The following is a 20,640-nucleotide window of genomic DNA, read 5'->3' on the forward strand; positions in this document are numbered from 1 at the left end:
CAAGAGTGGGTCCTGTTGGAAGACTTTAAGTAGACTTAAAATATGCCAAGAAATCACAAAAATGTTATTTCTTTAAAAAAATGGTATGATAGGAAAATTTTAAGGTGATTTTTGTAATCAGTAGCCAAAATCCATAAAATACACCCAAAAATGTTCAGAAAGAAAAATTTTTGTTGACCAGTGTTATTATTGACCAGTGCATTAAGAAGGACTCTGAAAGAATTGATTGTTGTAGACAAATTATACCAAGATATCATTCAACCAGGTTAAAAATAAATACATCTGTTAGAAACACACCATTTATTCATCTGTTGGAACCTTACAGAGGGTCTTTAGATAAAACAATAAAAAATGAAACATGCACACAAGGAAATTTACAAAACCAGCAATGAAAATAATTACATCCAAGTTTGCAAATTTTAATTAGTAAGCCACAATCAAACATTTTAATGCTTACATAATTCATTAAAAATTATGGCAGTTTTTTCAATCTGCTAAATCAGTACCTTATAAAACCAGTATAAAGGTGCCCCACTGCAGGCAGGAGTCTGAGCAGTACATATTTCAAACAATTGCACTGCTTAATGATTTAATATTTTGCAGAAGTCTAACTTTCAAACTTTTTAAATAATTGGGCAATATTCAGTCAAATTCTACACCAACAGGTGCAGTTTCATAATAGAAAATGAAATATCAGCACATTGATTTAAAAAAAAGGTACAGTAGTGACAAATCTGGTTTGCAGTTTTTATACCCAGCATACAGTGGAATTTATCTTTGAGACCATTTACACAAACACAACACTCTGAAAGCCAAGTCTCTGAAGCTTTCTAAATCAAATCTAATCATCTGAATCTGATACTTTAGTAGATTCTCTAAGGATCTGAATAGATGCAAAAGTGAAATGCCATCATTCTACAATAAGCCACTGTTTGAAAGCTGGCCAATAAAGTGAAGTCAGGACAGAAAAACAGAAAAGACAAAATATAGAAATATTAAGACCCATACAAATATTACAGCCAATCTGTGCAGTTCTAACATACTAAATAATCAGTAATAACTTCTGTATGAATGCAAATGCATTCTACACCTCTGTAGCACATAACCCTTAATGATATTTAAACAAAGCATCAACAATAACAAATTTAAAGAATACCCAAAATTTCTAACCAACATTAGTTACAGAAACATTCTTTATAAATAATTAAATACAGAAACTGTTTATAAAATCCACCAATAATCATGTAAAAAATCCCATAAACCACTAAAGCAAACTAATTTCCTATTTATAACAAGGGTCTGCATTGTTTTATTTAAATGAGAAAATAAAAGGGGGTTTCAAAATATTGCACACCGAAGTAAAAGGAAATAATCCATCAATACAGTGCACAGAAATCTGTGCAAATTAGAACCACTTTAGTAGGCTTAATTATCAGATTTAAAACCATCAAGAAAAACTTTTGACAAACTACTCTATTAACTTATTCTTGTCTTGCCAGAATTTTTTGTTTTGGAAATTGCAGTGTAATTGCATTTTTGAGATGCAAAGTCCTTAAAATATTTTAACTTGTATCCGAATTTAAAAGTTAAGTTTCATTTGATAGTTTTAAAATCCAGATTTAACTGGAGCCAAAAGACATTTTTCAATGAAGAGATTACACAGCTTTGAACATATTGTAGAAAAATAGGTGATTTTTCTATAGCTTAGCACTACAGAAGGCATGTTGACTGTTGAAGGTAACAGATGAAAAAAAAACACAAAAATTTATAATCTTCTTGTATCAATCACCTGAAAGCAAACCCAGTAACTTTATTTGATTCTCCACATTTTTTTTTGCAACAGTATGCGTTTTTGTGGCCAGGACCAACCATTTCTATCCTAACTTGCCACACACATCTGGAGTTCATCAGCACAGCGAATAGAATATTTAGCTTGAAGATGGAGGTACAACTTTTTTTTTAAAACATGAAAAAATGCATAACTTGACCCATGGTATCCAAATCATTATGTTGTCCAAAAACATTGAGACCTAGTGTGAAAATGTGCGCTTAAACTGTAGAGTAGATACAAAAGTTCCAGCAGCACCTGTCCTGATATTCATTTTAGTGCATAATTCAAAATCTTTGTGCTAAGCCCTGAAATAACAAAGAATTTTTTTATATATATAAAGAACCATCAATTCAAGCCACACCCATCTAGTAAACCCAATTTTGCAAACATTATTCAAGTTACTGAGCTCAACACTCAACATTTCTGCATCTGAAGATGTTTCTTTTTTATTTAAAGAATCATATTAAAATTTCACTGCTCTAGATAAAGGTTCAAGATACAAAATGGGGTAGATTTTGATGATATTCGCACTGAATTTTAAATCTCTGGTTGCAGATATGTGCAAAACTCAATACAAAAGGGTTGGATAATTTTCCAAATCATCAATTTGAGTTTTACAGTCTTTCTGGATGACATACCAGTGAGATACAGCAAATGCAAAATATTTGTTCTTCATTGCATCTCTGAGTTTAAGGTAACAAATTTCCCAAAACTTAAAGTTAGTCACTTTCAAGCTTAAAGTGACAACTTAAAGGTGTCACTGACTCATTTACAGCAAATATATTCATGCAGAATAGACATTCCCCCCCCCCACCCAAAGCCTATTTATTGTCCTTCAAAAATCATACAAATTTTAGCTTATGTCACCACTCTTCTGAATTTTGGGTTGTGACTTCTAATTAAAGTTATAATCTTAAAAAGTTTTTTTTTAATGGATTCAGCGAAGTTTGTTAATGTTCTTGGGTAAAACACTTAACCTATTGAAAACAAAAAAATGCAAAATTTATTATCAATACATATTTATATTCTATATTTGTTGTTATAGAATATTTCTTGATATAGAAATAAACACAGAAAATGGGGTATACATAATAGGAAATACTTGCAACAAACCAGGTGCATATTTTTGTTTGTGGCGTTTTTTTTGGTGTAAGCTGAATATGGATGTTCACATCTAAAAAGTAGCATTACCACATTAAATTATAAATAGCAGGTTTATGCTCCTGTAATCCTGGTATTTGATACCAAAAACATATAGACCGGTACTTACATTTTTGCTAAATGCTGAGGATCTGGATAACTTTACAATAAATGACATTATAAAGTTAGGTCAAAGAGATATTTCTACCAAAAAGTTATTTTCTGATAGGAAATATCTTTTATAATAAACTTGCGTATTAGACAACATTGAGTACAAAACCAACATTAGCTGGAACTTGAGGTGGGGGCGGGGAGGATTGAAATATTGTATTGCTTTTAAATGTAAAACAATACATTATTGAACCCCAAAGTTCCAGCCTTTTTAACATTGGCCACTTGCATTATCACTCAGCCATTTTGATGTTGAAAAATACCTCCATATTTAAAAAAAGTTCATTACTAAAATAGTGGTAGCAGTGATTCATGTAAATGTCTTCCTTACAGTTTAAGACTGATACACATGCTCACGTGTAGTTATTTCTTTAAGAACGCAAGAAACAGCAGGAGTAAGCCATTAAGCCCTTGCTTCTGCTTTGCTGTTCTATGATCATGGTTGATTCTTTATCTCAGCACTAGGCCTATCTCCCTTGATACCAAAAAATCTATTGCTGTCTGTCCTGAATATACTCCACACCTTTCCCAGATGGAATAGATTCATCTCTTTCAGCATTGAGGTAGAATACCTCCAAGGATCAAGTTGAAGCAAAACCTCCTATTGCAGCCTCAAATGTCATCATTAATTTACTACTATTTGTGAAACAGGCATTGGTGGATAGTCATGGTTATTGCTCCTGTGTTCTACCAGTGGCAAGCACAACACACACTTAACACTAGAACAACAGGTCATTGACCTGAAATGTTTTTCTCTCTCTAATAGATGCTGCCTGACCTGCTGAGTGCTTCCAGCCCCAGCAGTTTATGATTTGCGCCATACCACAAGGCTCATTGTGGGTGAGTTGCTTTGAGATTTTCACTGAGAGACAATAAAATTTATCAAGTGATGAAGTGGAATCAAAACAAAATAAAAGTGGAAAGCAAATTATACTCCACAGCTAGAATTACGGTGTAATTTTGAGCAGTTCCATTACCGCTGGTTACAAAAATCAAAGCACTATGTTGCAGATGGAACAACATAAAATCCTTGTTACCTTTTCACTTGTACAAACATGCTATGTGAACACAAGGTTATTAATAATGTAGATTAATAAAATCTTTATTTTTATTTTCTGACCAACATTGGATGTTATCCTTTTTCAAAATAAAGGAACCAGTGCAAAGAGGGGGGGGGGGGAAATAAAGCTCATCAGGATTATTAAACATTTCTCCTGGGTTTTTGAACATAAATTGTCTCTGCAACAAAGTGTACAACCTTTCAACCTCATAAACACAATTATTTAGTGGATAGAATATACAGGCTCAGCAGGTCTATGGGCATTCATATATTCTTTGCACTGAAGGAGAAAATGAATAAGAGTATATTGGAATACAAAGGATCAGTCCAGCCTAAAACTTCAATATGACCTAGGGTAAGAACTGTCAATTATTCCAAGTTTAAAGGTGATTCTTTGAGCTACTAAACCCATAGTGTGAATTGTGAAAAATGATAATAGCAGTTTATTTGTTTCTCGACAAGGGGATTAATGAAGTTTTGCTCTTCGAGTAACCTGTTAATTAACTCACGCTTTTTAAAGTTAATTAACTGCAAATAACTAAAAGAGCAGAAGAGGAAAATCAGTAATAATAAAAAGTGGGAAATGATGTTTCATGGGGATCAACTGTAGGACCATTATTCATAAGAAATCTGGATTTGAGAAATGGAAGTACAGTATCAAAATTTATATGTAATACTAAATTAGGTGGTATTGTTTGCATGGAGAGACTGTGACAATAGTGTTCGTGAATGGGCAAGTGAATGGAAAATTTATTTTAGAGTTAAATACAAGGTGGTTCATTTTGATAAATTTAAAAAAATCTACATTCCCCGTGGAAAGCAGGATTCTAATTAGGGTGATTGAACAAAGAGATCTCATGGTGTTTGGTTGCAAATTATTAAAAATGAAAAGTGTAAGTACAAGAATGGGTCTAAATTTGATGGAACAAAATTTAAGAGTAGAGAAGTTACACCAAGTTTGTGTAGAAACTTCGTTAGAGTACAATGCACAATCTTAATCTCTGTTACAAAATGATAAAGCAGCATATTTTTTTATTTATAAAAGTGAGAGTAAACTTGATATGTCTTAAAGTTGTGTGTGTGTGCCTGGGTGTGTACATGCGCGTGTGAGAAAGAGTGAGAGTGAGAGAAAACACAAATATTTCTTTTAATGGTGCAACAAACACAAGAAAAACTATAATAGAATTCAGGAGAGACTTCTTTGCTCTAAGAATGGTGGCACTTTGGAACTCATCGCTCCATGGAACGATTCAGCAATGATTCATTTAAGGAGAAACAAAACAAATATGAAAAGGAGGAAGGGATTGCTGGTGTTAATGAGATGGATAAGAATGATGGGAAATAGTAATATAGAGCACAAACTGGCAGAGACCTACTGGGTTGAATAGTCCATTTTTGTGCTACAAGAGTCTATGAAATCCAAGGAACTGTTGCCACTAAACAACAAACCAATTAACAAAAGGAAAATATTGTTGAGCAAGTAGAACAAACTGTTCCTCAGGTTTTATAAACCCTAGTATTTTCAAGCACATGAGTTTGCATTTTAACTCTTTATGGTGGCTGAACATTATATTCTAAAGCTAAGTTTAAAGTATTCATGAATTTACATTGCATTAAACTTTAACCATCTTCTAGTTTTCCTAACCTTGAGACATCAAATACTACAGCTTTTAACAATAACTCACTCACCCTCACACCTGCATCACTGTCTAAACCAAACCTCACAAAACAAGCTACTCAACCAAAATATATATAGAAAAAATTACTGCAGTCCAGCATTCTGTAAAAGTACCATGCAAGTTTAGGTGCATTCAGTCCCTCTACTTTACAGACAGACCCCAAAATGGTGGGTTACTTGTCAATTGGGAAAGCAATCTGCTATTAAAGATACATGTGCAACTCATCACTAGAAATAAAAATTATTTTGAAAAGTTTTAAAGTTGCTAACAAAATCTCAATGTGTCCAACTCAATAACTCATGTTTTGATAGTCACCTCTAAAATAGCTTAAATACACAAGACGTTAATTTCAAAGCAATGAATACTAAAACAAACTGCTTCAAAACACTGTTTAAAGACTCTCTTGGAAGTTTTTTTTTATATAAGCTCCTTAAATTGCTCTTTCCAGTGCTTAAAAGTATTGACACAACCCGAGCTACCTATTTATGTCATATCTGCTCATTCAGATGCCAAGAATCTTTATTATTCAAGTATTATTAGTGTTATTAAAAATTGCAGAGAAAGCAAATTTCTGTAATTGTTGCAAGAAAAAAAAACACCATAATATAAGGCAGTCTAGTCAACAGGTAAACTTATTCTACTGGGTTATTCAGATAAGCAAAGTGCAGCATGTAATCTGCTGCAAAGGTCTACAAAGCAGCAAGCTCTCTGAACTGCAATCATCCTAGCATGCATCTGAGAAGCATGCTCTTTTCCCTCCCTGTTAAATCAAGACTAAACAGGTGAAGTGTGATGCTCTAAAGTGAAAGGTAGCACTGCACAGCTATCCAGACCTTTTCAGTCACAGTGCAATCAATGTGCATGCTGGCATCTTTTGCTCCTCAGATCCAGAAAGCAGTTTGGCTCCTCCCATTTACTTCAGTCGCTGTGTAACATTTGCCAGTGCAACAGCGAAAGCCTGCACTGCAGAAAACGGATACTGAAAATCTAGGATATATGCATTGCCATCAATCCTTCCAAACTGCATCACCTAAAAAAAATAAACAAAATAAGATTATTGTGAAGATATTACATTAATAATACTGAATAAAACTCATTTAGGCAGAGGTTCAAAGCACATTCAATGTACAATACTTCCAAATTTAGTTTTAGTGACATATTCTTTCCAAAAGAACTTGGATGAACAGGTTAATAAAAATTGTTTCAAAGATAATTTCTGAAGCATTTTAGCAATCATTTAGTCCATTTTGCAAAATGCATAAATACAGTGCCCTCCATAATGTTTGGGACAAAAATACATTTTTCCTTTATTTGTCCCTGTGCTCCAGTTTTCAATTTGTAATCAAACAATTCACATGTGATTAAAGTGCGCATTCCAGACTTTATTCAAGGTTATTTGTATATATTTTAGTTTGAACATGTAGAAATTACAGCACTTTTTATACATAGGTCCCTCATTTCAGGGCACCATAGTATTTGGAACATAGCAATAGTATATATATTAAGAGAACATTTTCGTTATTCTAATATATTCTAATTTCAAAGCATCATCTTCCAAAAGGATGAGCTATGATATTCCAAATTTCAATCTTTTTGATCCAATAAATCCAACTCTGTGGCTGCTGAAGCTTTAATTCATTGATAAAATAGACAAACGTTTTGCATAACTTTGCTTTAAGCCTTTCATAATGATGAATAACAAAACATTTGCTGTATAATTATAGATATAAAACATATATAAAGAAGCTTAAACTTTAAAGAGATTCATAATAATATAAACAAATTTAAAGAGAAACACAGAAATGCAAAGAAAAATTTCTCGTGCTCATGCCTTCTACATCCTGAAGAATAACGAGCAAGCCATTAGTCTGCACAGATATTATGTCATATTACATCATAGTCACTATGGTAACACTACAAACAATAGTCTCTTAAAGAGATAGGCACAAAATTAAACACAAGGTTTTTAACCTTTACATTCCGGCTCCTAATTATAATAGACATTAATGGCCTGTAGCGTGGTCGCTACAACTACAGCTAGGTGTTATAGCTCTCAGTTATAGCCCTAAAGCTGTAGCTCGAATCCGCAGGAGAAAGACACACACACCAGTAGAGTGTATTCGACACTGAGTTTATTCAGTGGCAGCTCTACTTTTTATAGTCAGCTTGGCCGCTTCACCACCAGGACTTGGCTTGAGTGGATCGGCTGCCGATCGGTTACATCGGATGCTCGGGCCCTGATTGGGCCCTCTGCAATCCACCGGTGGTAATTGGCCAGTTTCACCGCTCTGCCGGCGGCCTATGGAAACAGACGTTTCAGCCCACACAATGTTTTGCCAGTCACTGTGTTCAATGGCCATTTCCTGTGTCAGCCCAAGGAGCAGGCCACTACACGACCTCCCACCCCAAGAACCGGTAATCGGGGCACTGTTTTTAGGAGGTCGACCCCTGAGCCATGGGGTTGGGTGAATGATGGGCTGGTCAAAGTAGGTCGGTTTCAACCAGTCAAGTGTGGAAGTCTCTTCCCTACCGCCAATATCCAAAACACAGGTGGAGTTGTTGTGCCTGACGATATGGCCCCTTGTAAGGCCACTGTAGAGGTGGCTGGTGAGCCCGCGCCAAACAAACATGTATTTACAGTCAGTAAAGTTCTTTGGGATGAAAATGCAGGATTGGCCATGGGGTCTAGGTTTAGTAGAGGCCAGGGTGCCTAGGTGCTCGCGTAGTTGGGACAATGTGGTCGCCAGAAGCTCCCCTAAGTCCTCAGGGGCCGTCACGAATTCGCCCAGTATAACTAGGGATGTGCCATAGACTAACTCAGCAGAATGACTCACCGGACACGAGGGCATTCGTCGGCCAAGTTAGGTCCGGTTAGTCGTGCCATTAAGGCTGCCTTAAGGTATCTGTGGAATCTCTCCACCAACCTGTTGGCCTGTGGGTGATATGTTGTGGTGTGGTGGAGTTGGATCCCCAGGGTGTGGGCTAGGGCGGTCCACAGACTAGAAGTGAATTGGGCCCCCCTGTCCGATGTAAGGTGTTCGGGTTAAAGCCTATGCACATGCTTCTATGGAAGCATCTGATAGTGGCACCAGCTCTGGCTATCTGGTCGACCATTTTCCAAGTTGACATTATACATTTTTTTGCTACTGCTAAGGCTATCATAATGAATCTTTTTTGGGCTCCATCCAATTTGAGACCTAGTTCTTTACTTATATTATTAAAAAGAAAAATTTCTGGATTTTTTGGTGTCTTTTTTTGTGATTTTGTTTAATATCTGATTTAGCTCTTCCCAAAAAGTATTCACTTTTGTGCATGCCCAAATTGCGTGTATTGTTGTTCCAATTTCTTGTTTACAGCAAAAGCATCTATCTGATATTGTTGGGTCCCACTCTTTTAATTTCTGAGGGGTGATAATATAGTCTGTGTAACCAATTATATTGTATCATATGTAGCCTTGTATTTATTGTGTTTTTCATAGTTCCAGAAAATAACTTTTCCCATGGTTCGTTCTTTATCTTTAAAACCTTTTCCCATCTTTGTTTAGGTTTGTACCTTATTTCATCATTTTCCTTGCATTGCAGCTTAATCTACATGTTTGTTATAAATCTTTTATCATTGTGTCTGTAATTACATATTCAAAGCTGCTTCCTTCTAGTAGTCTCAACCTGCTTCCCAATTTGTCCTTTAAATAAGCTTTCAATTGATGAGTAATTCTGTGATTGTCCTTCAACTGTTCAAATGTTAATAAATTATTTCCCAAAAAACAATTTTCTATTCTCTTGATTCCTTTTCTCTCCCATTCTCTAAAAAAATAAGTTGTCTATTGTAAAAGGGATTAGTGGATTTTGCGTCGATAGCATTTTTGGCATTTGGTAATTTATCTTTTTTCTTTCTACATGCATCTTCTTCCATATTTTAAGTAAATGAATTGTTATATTGCACCAGCTTTTCATCCCATTTATAAAGTATATGCTCCAGTATCTTTTCTCCTATTTTATCTAGTTCTATCCTAATCCAATCTGGTTTTTCACCCGTCTGGTAAAAATCTGATAAGTACCTTAATTGCGCAGGTCTGTAATAATTTTTGAAGTTTGGTAACTGCAATCCACCTCGATTATACCTCTTTGTTAATTTGTCCAGCACTACCCTCAATTTTTTCCCTTTCCATAAGAACTTCCTTGTTATTCTCCTTAGTTCTGCAAAGAATTTCTCCGTTAAGGGAATTGGTAACGTTTGAAATAAGTATTGTACCTGTAGGAATACTTTCATTTTAATGCAATTCACCCTCCCTATCAAAGTCAGCTGTAATTCTTTCCAATTTTCCAAGTCTTCCTGTATTTTCCTTATTAATGGTTGATAATTTAGTTTGTACAAGTGGTTTAGGTTGTTGTCTATCCTGATACCAAGGTATCGTATCGCTTGTGATTGCCATTTAAATGGAGATTCTTTTTTGAGTTCTGTTTAATCCATATTACTCATTGGCATCACTTCACTTTTATTTGTGTTAACCTTGTACCCAGATATTTCTCCATACTCCTTCAATTTCTTGTATAACTCTTTTATTGATTTCTATGGTTCTGTTAGGTATACTATGATGTTGTCTGTGAATAGACTGATTTTATACTCATTCTCCTTTATTTTTATTCCTTTTATTTTATTTTCCTTTCTTACCAGCTCTGCCAATGGTTCTATTGCCAAGGCGAACAATGAGGGGGACAATGGTCATCCCTGTCTAGTTGATCTGCTTAGTTTGAACTGGCTCAATACATATCCATTTACCACTACTTTTGCCAATGGTCCATTATATAATGCCCTAATCCAATTAATATATTTTTCTAGCAGATTAAATTTCTGTAACACTTTAAATAAGTAGTTCCACTCTACCCTGTCAAAGGCTTTTTCTGCATCTAATGCAACCAGCACCATTGGTCTTTTATTCCCTTGAGGTGCATGAATTAAATTAATAAATTTACAAACATTGTCTGCTGCTCGTCTTATTTTGACAAATCCAGTTTGATCTTGTTTTACTACTTTTGTTACACAGTTGGCCAATCTGTTTGCTAATAATTTTGCTATTCTCTTATAATCTGCTTTTAGTAAGGATATTGGTCTGTATGATGCTGGTGTTAATGAGTCCTTCCCCGTCTTTGGTATTACTGTGATTATTGCTGTCTTGCATGATTCTGGTAAGTTTTGTGTTTCTTCCACCTGATTCAGGATTAATAATTCTTTAAATGTTTTATAAAGTTCTATTGGAAATCCATCCTCCCCTGGTGTTTTATTGTTTGGTAGCTTTCTTAATATCTCCTGTACTTCGTCTATTTCAAACGGTTCTATCAGTTTACTTTGATCCTCTACTTGCAATTGCGGCAATTCGATTTTAGCTAAAAACTTGTCTAGTTTATCGTTTTTTCCTTCATTCTCGGTTTGGTATAGTTGCTTATAAAATTCTTTAAAGTTTTCATTGATCTCTATTGGGTTGTATGTGATTTGTTTATCCTTTTTCCTTGTCACCAATATGGTTCTTTTAGCTTGCTCTGTTTTAAGTTGCCAGGCCAATATTTTATGTGTTTTTTCTCTCAATTCATAATACTCTTGATTTATTTTCATTATGTTCTTCTCCACCTTGTACGTTTGTAATATTTTGTTTTTTTTTTGTTCATCAACTCTCATTTTCTTTATATCCTCCCTTTTCACTAGTTCTTTTTCTGTAATTGCTATCTCCCTTTCCAACTGTTCTACTTCCCAATTGTATTTCTTTTTCATCTTAGTTACATAGCTTATTATCTGTCCTCTGATGAAGGCTTTCATTGCATCCCATAGTATAAATTTATCTTTTACAGATTCTGTCTTTATCTCAAAGTATGTTTTAATTTGGCATTCAATAAACTCTCTAAATTCCTGTCTTTTAAGTAGCATGGGGTTTAACCTCCATCTATATGTTCTTGGTGGGATGTCCTCCAGTTCTATTGCTAATAGCAGGGGTGAATGATCTGAAAGTAGTCTAGCTTTATTTTCAGTCTTCATGACTCTCCCTTAAATTTGGGCCGACAACAAAAACATATCACTCCTTGAGTATGTCGAACAGATTTCTTTATTTTTGGCTGAAAATGCTAATTCAGTAAATAGTAATTTTGTAATGTGGGATGCTTTAAAAGCATATTTGCGTGGTCAAATTATTAGTTATTCTACAAAAGTAAAAAAAGCAGTATCTGGCGGAGAGTTTGGCATTGGAGAAATAAATTACTGAATTGGAAAAGGAATTTCAGAAGAAGGTTACAGAGATAAGAAAGCAGCATTAACTAAGTTGAAATGACGTTATAATACTTCACAAACATATCAGTATGAGTGATTAATTCAAAGATCCAAGCAACGTTATTATGAGTTGGGTGAGAGGGCTCATAAGGTATTAGCTTGGCAATTAAAAACAGAACAAGTATCGATAACTATTAATGCTGTTAAAAAGAATTCAATAGTTACTTATAAACCTCAGAAAATTAATGACTAATTTTATTAATTTTATCAGAAATTGTATACTTCTGAGGGAAAACAGGATGATGGCTCTATTGAATCCTTCTTATCCAAGTTAAATCTACCAGTTTTAAGAGATAAAGGAAATGGAAGCTCAGTTTACAAATTTTGAGATTAAAGAAGCTATACAAAAGATTCTGAATGGAAAGTCGCCAGGTGATGATGAATTTTCAGTGGAATTTTATAAAGTGTTTTATGAAGATTTATCTTCTATATTTAGGGATGTGTTGCAACAAATAACTGAAGATCAGTCACTACCAGAATCTTGTTCTAGTGCGATAATTACAGAGATTCCGAAGATAGAGATCCATTGAATGTAGTTTTGTATTGACCAATTTCTTTATTAAATGTGGATTATAAAATAGTGGCTAAAGTATTGGCGAATAGACTTGCTAAATATTTACCTCAGTTAGTACATACAGATCAAGCAGGTTATATTAAGAATAGAAGTGCGTCTGATAATATTTTTAGATTGATAACGTTGATCAATGCATCGAGGCAGCATCCCAACCAACCAATAATGGTGGTTGCACTTGATGCAGAAAAAGCTTTTGATAGGGTTGAATGGAAATTTCTATTTAAGGTGTTGGAGAAATTTAATTTCGGGCCTTTTTTTATTGGTTGGGTTAAGGCACACATGTCAAACTCTGGCCCGTGGGACAAATTTGGCCCGCAAGATCATATCAAAAATGTATTAGAGGTGGCCCGCTGGCCGCCGCGCCAGTATAGCGCATGCACAGTAACCGCTGTGTCCCAGGGTGAGAGAGAGAGAAAAATCCTGGTCCTTGAAAAGTAGTGGTGGGTGGTTTTATAAACACGCTGTCGTGTCTCCCCGCCCACCCCTCCACCGCAGCGCGGCCTGGCCGGTGTCAGGGGAAGCCAAGGCCGCTTCCCAGCGCCCAGAACCCCAGTGGCACAGCGTTTCTTGGAGCTGCAGATGGAGTCGGGACGCCGGAGGGAAGATTGGGGCTCCCCGCTGGACGATGGGGGCGCCGGCCGCCCTGCGCCTTCCCAGCGGACCAGTGGCGGGTGCCCGGAGTACACATGGATAGCGAGGCTGGTCGGGCAGGTAGGGTGCAACCCCCCCGCCAATCTCGGGAGTGGCGCGGGCTGGATCGGGATTAGCTGCGCTCACCTGCTCCTCCACTGCTGACCGGGATCCCAGCGCGGTACTGAGCGCGGAGACTCCCCTGGAAAGGTCCTGGGACACCGGCACGGAAAGAAGAGCAAGGTCCGTAGAACATTACAGATCAGAAACAGGCCCTTCGGCCCTTTGACTCTACCTCGTGAAAACCCAACACTGGAGAAACTCAGCGGGTTAAACCGTATCCTTTATCCAGCAGAGAGGTACCTGACAATGTTTGGCCCTTGATCCCCCTCATCAATGTATGAGCGAAAGTCTGTGGTTCTCGTAAAAACACCAGAAGGGAGAAACTCAGCAGGTCAAAGGGGGTCCGGGAGAAACTCAGCAGGTCAAAGGGGGATCCGGGAGAAACTCAGCAGGTCAAAGTGGGGTCCGAGAGAAACTCAGCAGGTCAAGGGGGAGGGGTCCGGGAGAAACTCAGAAGGTCAAGGGGAGGGGGTCCGGGAAAAACTCAGCAGGTCAAGGGGGGTCCGGGAGAAACTCAGCAGGTCAAGGGAGGTCCGGGAGAAACTCAGCAGGTCAAGGGGGGTCCGGGAGAAACTCAGCAGGTCAAGGGAGGTCCGGGAGAAACTCAGCAGGTCAAGGGGGGTCCGGGAGAAACTCAGCAGGTCAAGGGGGGTCCGGCAGAAACTCAGCAGGTCAAGGGGGTCCAGCAGAAACTCAGGGGGGGCCTGACCTCGCCAGGACCGTTGCCCACTCCCCCTCCCTACCGCAGGCCGACCCGCGACTCATGGTGACGGGGCCGCTGATCCGCCGAGATGCCACCCTGCAGCGAGAGCCAATGCCCCCGCACTGTCGTTGTCCAACCCGATCACCCGCAAACCCCACCCTTCTGCACACAGGCCTGAGTAAGTATTATGAACTTTAATCTCAGGATAAAACGATCTTCCAATAGTTTCATGTCACAGTGATAAATATATTCCTGGTTAAAAATGGTCCTGCACCTGGATACAAGCTCATTAGGCATAAAACTTGAAAAGTGTGTCAATCAAAGGATATCTGTACCAATGGAAAAAGGGCATGGCAAATAACCCTGCTAAAGTTCATGCCCACAATCAGTCACCCATTTGATTGTTTCAGGAATCATGTTATTCTCCCACATTCTCAATAGCCCTCAGATTTTACTATTCGACTGCACACTAGCAACATTTGACAAATCCTCTATAGAGAAATATTATTTATTGAATATTTTATTTCTCATTTGTTAATGCTTCTGGAAAGAGTTTATCCAAAACTATTATTAAACATTTATTTTAATAAGAAAAAGTTTAACATTACATATGTTGAAAGAAGAGAAAACATGCAGATGTTGTTGAAAATTTTCAATAAATATTTAGTTCAGCCCTCGACTTAGTCCAAGTTTTTAATTTTGGCCCTCCGTGAATTTGAGTTTGACACCCCTGGGTTAAGGCATTGTATAAAAATTCGGTTGCTAGAGTGGTGACAAATGGTCAAATTTCTCTGCCATTTAAACTATCGTGACCAACTCGTCAAGGCTATCCATTGTCACCAGCCTTGTTTGCATTGGTCATTGAACCATTAGTTCAGACAATTCGACAGAATGATAAGGTTAAAGGGATAAGAATTGCAGATGATGAATATATAATTTATTTGCTGATGATGTATTGATTTATTTGACACATCCAGAACTGTCTTTGAAATATTTACAAGAATGGTTCAATTTGGGGAGTTATCTGGGTACAAGGTGAATTGGGATGAATGAAATATTGCCAATTTTGGAAGGGGATTATAAAGAGTCTAAAAATACTATAAAATTAAGATGGTCTGATAAAATTAAATATTATGGGGTAACTATGAATGCAAATTATCAATCTTTATACAAGTTAAATTATGTATCTATTGAAAAAGATTAAAATGGATTTGATTAAATGGAAGGATCTTCCATTAACATTAATAGGTCGAGTAAATTGTATTAAGATGAATATTTTTCCTCATATTCAATATTTATTCCAGTCAATACTGTATTTACTTTCAAAGGGTTTTTTTCAGGATTTGAATAAGGTGGTGAGGAAATTTTTATGGAGGGGAAAATTAGCTTGAGTAGCTTTACAGAAATTGACATGGAAATACGCATAAGGTGGACTTCAGTTGTCTCATTTTCAAAATTATTACAAAGTTGAAGTTTATTAGTAGAATGATGGATATTAATCAGCCTCCTAGTTGGGCTAAGGTGGAGTTAGCTTGTATTTCTGAATTTGATGTTCATCAGTTTATATATGTGGAATTTGAATTTATTTCAGGGATATGATATGCCAGTATTAAAACATTTGTTAAAGATATGGGTTAAAAGAAATGATGTTACAGGAACAAAGAGTAAATTATCAATTCAAACTCCTTTATATCAAGATCAGCTTATTCCTTTTTCAATGTTTAATAGGTATCTAAAGATATGGTATTTTCAGGGTATAAAAGTGATTCAGGATTGTTTTGAAGGACAGTTTCTTTCTTTTAATCAATTGAGGGAGAAATTTGGTATGTCGGTAAATTCTTTATTTGTGTATTATCAACTCAGAGCTTTGATAAGGGATAACTATGATAAAGAGATGAGTTTACCCAAGTTAATGAAATTTGAATCTGTGATTTCCTTTATACCAAAGAGAGGTTTTATTTCAGATATGTATCAATTGTTACAGGAAACTATGGAAAAACCGAATTTGGAGAAATCTAGAAATAAATGGGAAAGTGATTTAACTTATGTTATACCTCAAGAGGATTGGGAGGTTATGTGTCATGAAGGGGTAACTAAATTGACTAATGTAAGATATGGTTTGGTTAATTATAATTTTTTCCATCAGTTATATTTGACTCCTGAGAAATTGAAAAAATATGGATTTAGTAATTCGGATTTTTGTTTTAGATGTGGATTAAGTACTGGAACATTTTTTGCATGCAGTTTGGTCTTGTGATAGGGTAAAAACATTTTGGAAAAAAGTCAGGATGGTTTTGGAGAAATTATTTAAAATCAAATTACTATTAGATCCAGAGATTTTTTTGTTGGGTTATATGGTTTCTTTGACTGGCTTGGGGTTGGATAAGTTTCAAATTGCATTTGTTCATTTGGCGTTATCTGTGGCATGAAAATGTGTAGCAATTAATTGGAAAGACAATGTAGAGATTAATATAGTACATTGGCATAATGAATTGAGATCTTGTGTGTGTATACACACACACACACATATATATACATATACATATGTATATGTACACACACACACACATATATATATTTATATTTATATATTTATATACATGAAGAAAATAACAATTTACATGAAAATTACTCTTTTTTTGTTAAAATGTGGTCATATTATTTAGAATATATGGGTTTGGAAATATCTTAAAATATTGTATATGTTTTATGTATTTTTGGCTCCCCTTGAGGGGACTGGCTGGAGGGGGGGAGGGGGAGGGGGGTTTATTATATTGTATAAAAATCTTTTTTCCTGTTGTTATTGATTTTACTTTGTTTTTAAATAAAGTTTTAAAAAAATCCATGAGTATATATTGTGCGTACTCGAGTAATATATTGTGCCTTCTCTTTTGGATGTTGCCTCCTCCATGTATGCATTAGTTTCATTTCTTGCATTGATTTAACCATAAATTCTTTTTGTTTGTTTTTTTCCAGTTTTATCCAACACTGGATCAAAATTAAGGTTAAAATCCCCTCCTATCAGAATGTTTCCCTGTGTATCTGCAATCTTCAAAAAAATATCTTGCATAAACTCTTGATCTTCATCATTAGGTGCATATATATTGAGCAAATTCCAAAATTCTGAGTATATCTGACACTTTATCATTTCATACCTTCCTGCTGGATCTGCTATTTTCTCCTTTATCTTGATTGGTACATTTTTGTTAAATAGTATGGCTACACCTCTAGCTTTTGAATTATAGGATGCTGCCACTACGTGTCCTACCCAGTCTCTCTTCAATTTGTTATGTTCCACCTTGGTTAGATGAGTTTCCTGTACAAATGGTATATCCATTTTTTTCCTTTTTAAGTAATGTTAGTAGCCTCTTGCTTTTAATTTGGTTATGTATTCCATTAAGGTTTATGGTCATATAATTCAACATGACCATCTTATATCTTTGTTTTCACTTCTTTTCTGGCTCCTCAGCACCCCTATCCCCTTTCTTCCATTATTGTTTTTTAAGTTTTCCTTTTTTATCCATTTGGTTTGTGATAATACTCGCAAGCGTCAACCGATTTTGCAGTGACGCTTTTCCTCCCCTCCCCAGCCCCCCCAGAGAACACTATTTTTCTGTACATATAACAAAGCTCTTTTTTCCCCTTCTTTCCTTCCTTCCCTTCTCTTTTTCATCTTTAAATCTCTATTTATACATTTTCTCTCTTTTATATTATTACAAATTTTTATACATTTTCTTGCCAGTCTTCTTTCTTGTTACTCCTCCTCATCTCGTCTCCTGTCCTGCAAACGTTCTGCAAATTCTTAGGCTTTCTTTGGATCCGTGAACAGTCTATTTTGTTTCCCAGGGATAAATACTTTGAGTACTGCTGGGTGTCTCAGCATAAAGTTATAGCCTTTCTTCCATAAAATCGTTTTCACCATATTGAACTCCTTCCTCTTCTTTAAAAGTTCAAAACTTATGTCCAGGTAAAAAAAAAAAAAAATTTTTTTTTTGTCCCTTATATTCCAATGGCTGCTTGTTTTCTCTTACTTTATTCCTTGCCTGCTCCAGTATGTTCTCTCTTCTTGAATCTCTTAGAAGTTTTATTAAAAAAGATCTTGGCTTTTGGTGTGGTTGCAGCTTTGGTACTAGTGCTCTGTGTGTCCTTTCTATTTTTTCTTGTTAAGTCTGTCGCTTTCAACACCTTTGGGATCTATCTTTTTATAAATTCTTTCATGTCTGTCCCTTCTTCACCCTCTTTCAGGCCCATTATTTTTATGTTTTTTCGCCTACTGTAGTTTTCCAACATGTCAATTTTCTGTGTCTCCTTAATTTCTTTGTCTCTTTCTTCCAATTTTCCTCAATTCATTTATTTCCATTTCTATAGCAGTTTTTCATTCTTCACCATTTTCTACTCTTTTCCCTATTTCTGTCATGATCAACTCTAAACTTTGCATTTTGTCTTCTGCTCTTTTCATTTTTCTTTTAATTGCACTAAATTCAAACGTTAGTATTTCTTTTAATGACCTAATTTGGTCTTCAAAAAAGGCTTTATCAATAATCTGTCCATTTGCTTTACCTTCTTCTTTCCTGTGTAGATCTTGGTCTTTTTCCTTCTCTTCTTCTGTGTCTGTGTCTTCTTCTCTTCAGCTCTTTCTGATGAGCCACTTCTGTTTCTTTGTCGGGCCTCCAGTTGCTGGGCCTCTTGCTACAGGTCGACCCACCGCTGATCGCCCTCTTCCAACCCCTCGTTTCTTTGCTCACCGCTCTCCTGCTCTTCTCTACTCTGGGCATCCCCCAGCTGAGCGTCCCGTTGCTGGGCATCCCTCAGCTGGGTGCCTCATTGCTGTCTGTCCCTCAGCTGGGCCCCCCTCCCGCTGGCGTCTTTTTTTTCTTTTGTTTGCGCACTGTGTACCTTTGTCTGGCTCTGTGAGCCATTTTTGTAGTCCACCAGTCGGGAGGTCACCGCTCCTCTGGGCACCTACCAATTTCAGGGGTCAGTCAATCCTCTTCACGGTGGCTCCCTGCTCCCATGTGCAGGTAAGGTCATCTTTTTTTTCCCCCAGGGATTTTCTTTCTTCTCTTTTCTGTTATTCTTGCTTTCTCTTTTTTCGCTGCCATTTCCTGGCTCTTCCTTGTAACTTTATCTTCTTTTTCCTGTGTTTTGTGTTTATTAGGCTCTGTTTTTTGTCGGGCTTTTTTTTCTTTTCTCTGGAGAGAGCTGGTTCTACTCGACCGGCTACTATACCATCACGTAACTACTCCGTATTGTGTAATATTCACGCTATTTTAAATAGTCATCCAATAACGAAAATTTCTGTTGATTTAAATTTCTGGCACTTACACCAAATCGTCTCTTACTTCTTAAATCTAAACCTTTAATGCCTCTGAGGCAATTTCAGAAAGAAGATATCTATGCAAAGTGCAGATGGAAACAATTGCAGTTTATTGTGGATTTACTTTGGAAAAGATGGGTTAAAGAATATTATTACAAGCAGACAAAATTGTTATCAATATTGTTATCATTATGCAGTATGCTTTATCTACTCAAGTTTATGAAAATCTCTGCAAAATTATGCAAAATGTTTAATTGTTATCAATGAATTAAAGCTACTTAATTAAAGCATTTATTAAGTTTGATTTATTGGATTAATAAGATAGCTATTTGGAATATCGTCACTTATGTTTTTGGGAAGATGACGTTTTGAAATTGGGAAATACGAGAGATTGGAAAGTGTTATCTATAAGTAGTCATTGACACATTCATACCTGCCTTCTTAAGAGTGTTTCTGATCTGTTGGGTGGGCATTTGTGGATTTTTCTTCATTATGATGAGAATTCTTCTGTCATCATTAGGCCCACCTTTTTGATTACTGAGCTCACCAGTACGCTCTTTCTTCTTAATGACATTCCAAACAGTAGATTTTGGTAATCTTAAGGTTTGAGCAATTTCTCTTACTGTTTTATTCTTGTTTTTCAGTCTCTTAATGGCTTCTTTGACTTTCATTGGCACAACTCTGGTCCTCATGTTGAAAAATGGCAACTACAGACTCCAAACATGAACAAAAGCTTGGAAGCAAGGCCAAGCTCTCTTATACCTGCACTAATGAAACAATTAAACATCTGTCCCAAACATTTATGGCACCTTAAAATGGGGGAACTAGGTATAAAAAGTGCTGTAATTTCTACATGGGCAAAGCAAAATGGATACAAATAATCTTGACTAAAATATGGAATGTGGTTAACCTTGATTAGAGGTAAATAATTCCACCTATTTAAATCATCTTTAATTTTAATAAGTAATAGCAAATAATTTAATTTAAACAAACTATCCAAATTTTTGTCAATAAAGGAAAACAATATCTTTGTCCCAAACATTAGAGAGGGCACTGTATGTGATAGGAACATACAGGCCCCGTGATCTGAAGAGAGG

General features: G+C 36.1%; 1 protein-coding gene across 4 annotated transcripts in view; it reads right to left on the reverse strand.

The window, feature by feature from the left end:
* Positions 1–283: 283 nt before the first annotated feature.
* Positions 284–20,640, reverse strand: part of tulp4a (TUB like protein 4a) — a 175,678-nt gene continuing 155,321 nt past the window's right edge. For all 4 annotated transcript variants that reach the window (XM_069932188.1, XM_069932186.1, XM_069932185.1 and 1 more), the window contains one exon: positions 284–6,911. In XM_069932188.1, the coding sequence (XP_069788289.1) occupies positions 6,795–6,911 (117 nt within the window). In that variant the 3' untranslated portion in view covers positions 284–6,794. The remainder of the gene's footprint in view (positions 6,912–20,640) is intronic.

Source organism: Narcine bancroftii, chromosome 4 (genome assembly GCF_036971445.1).
Source record: "Narcine bancroftii isolate sNarBan1 chromosome 4, sNarBan1.hap1, whole genome shotgun sequence".
Classification (NCBI taxonomy): domain Eukaryota; kingdom Metazoa; phylum Chordata; class Chondrichthyes; order Torpediniformes; family Narcinidae; genus Narcine; species Narcine bancroftii.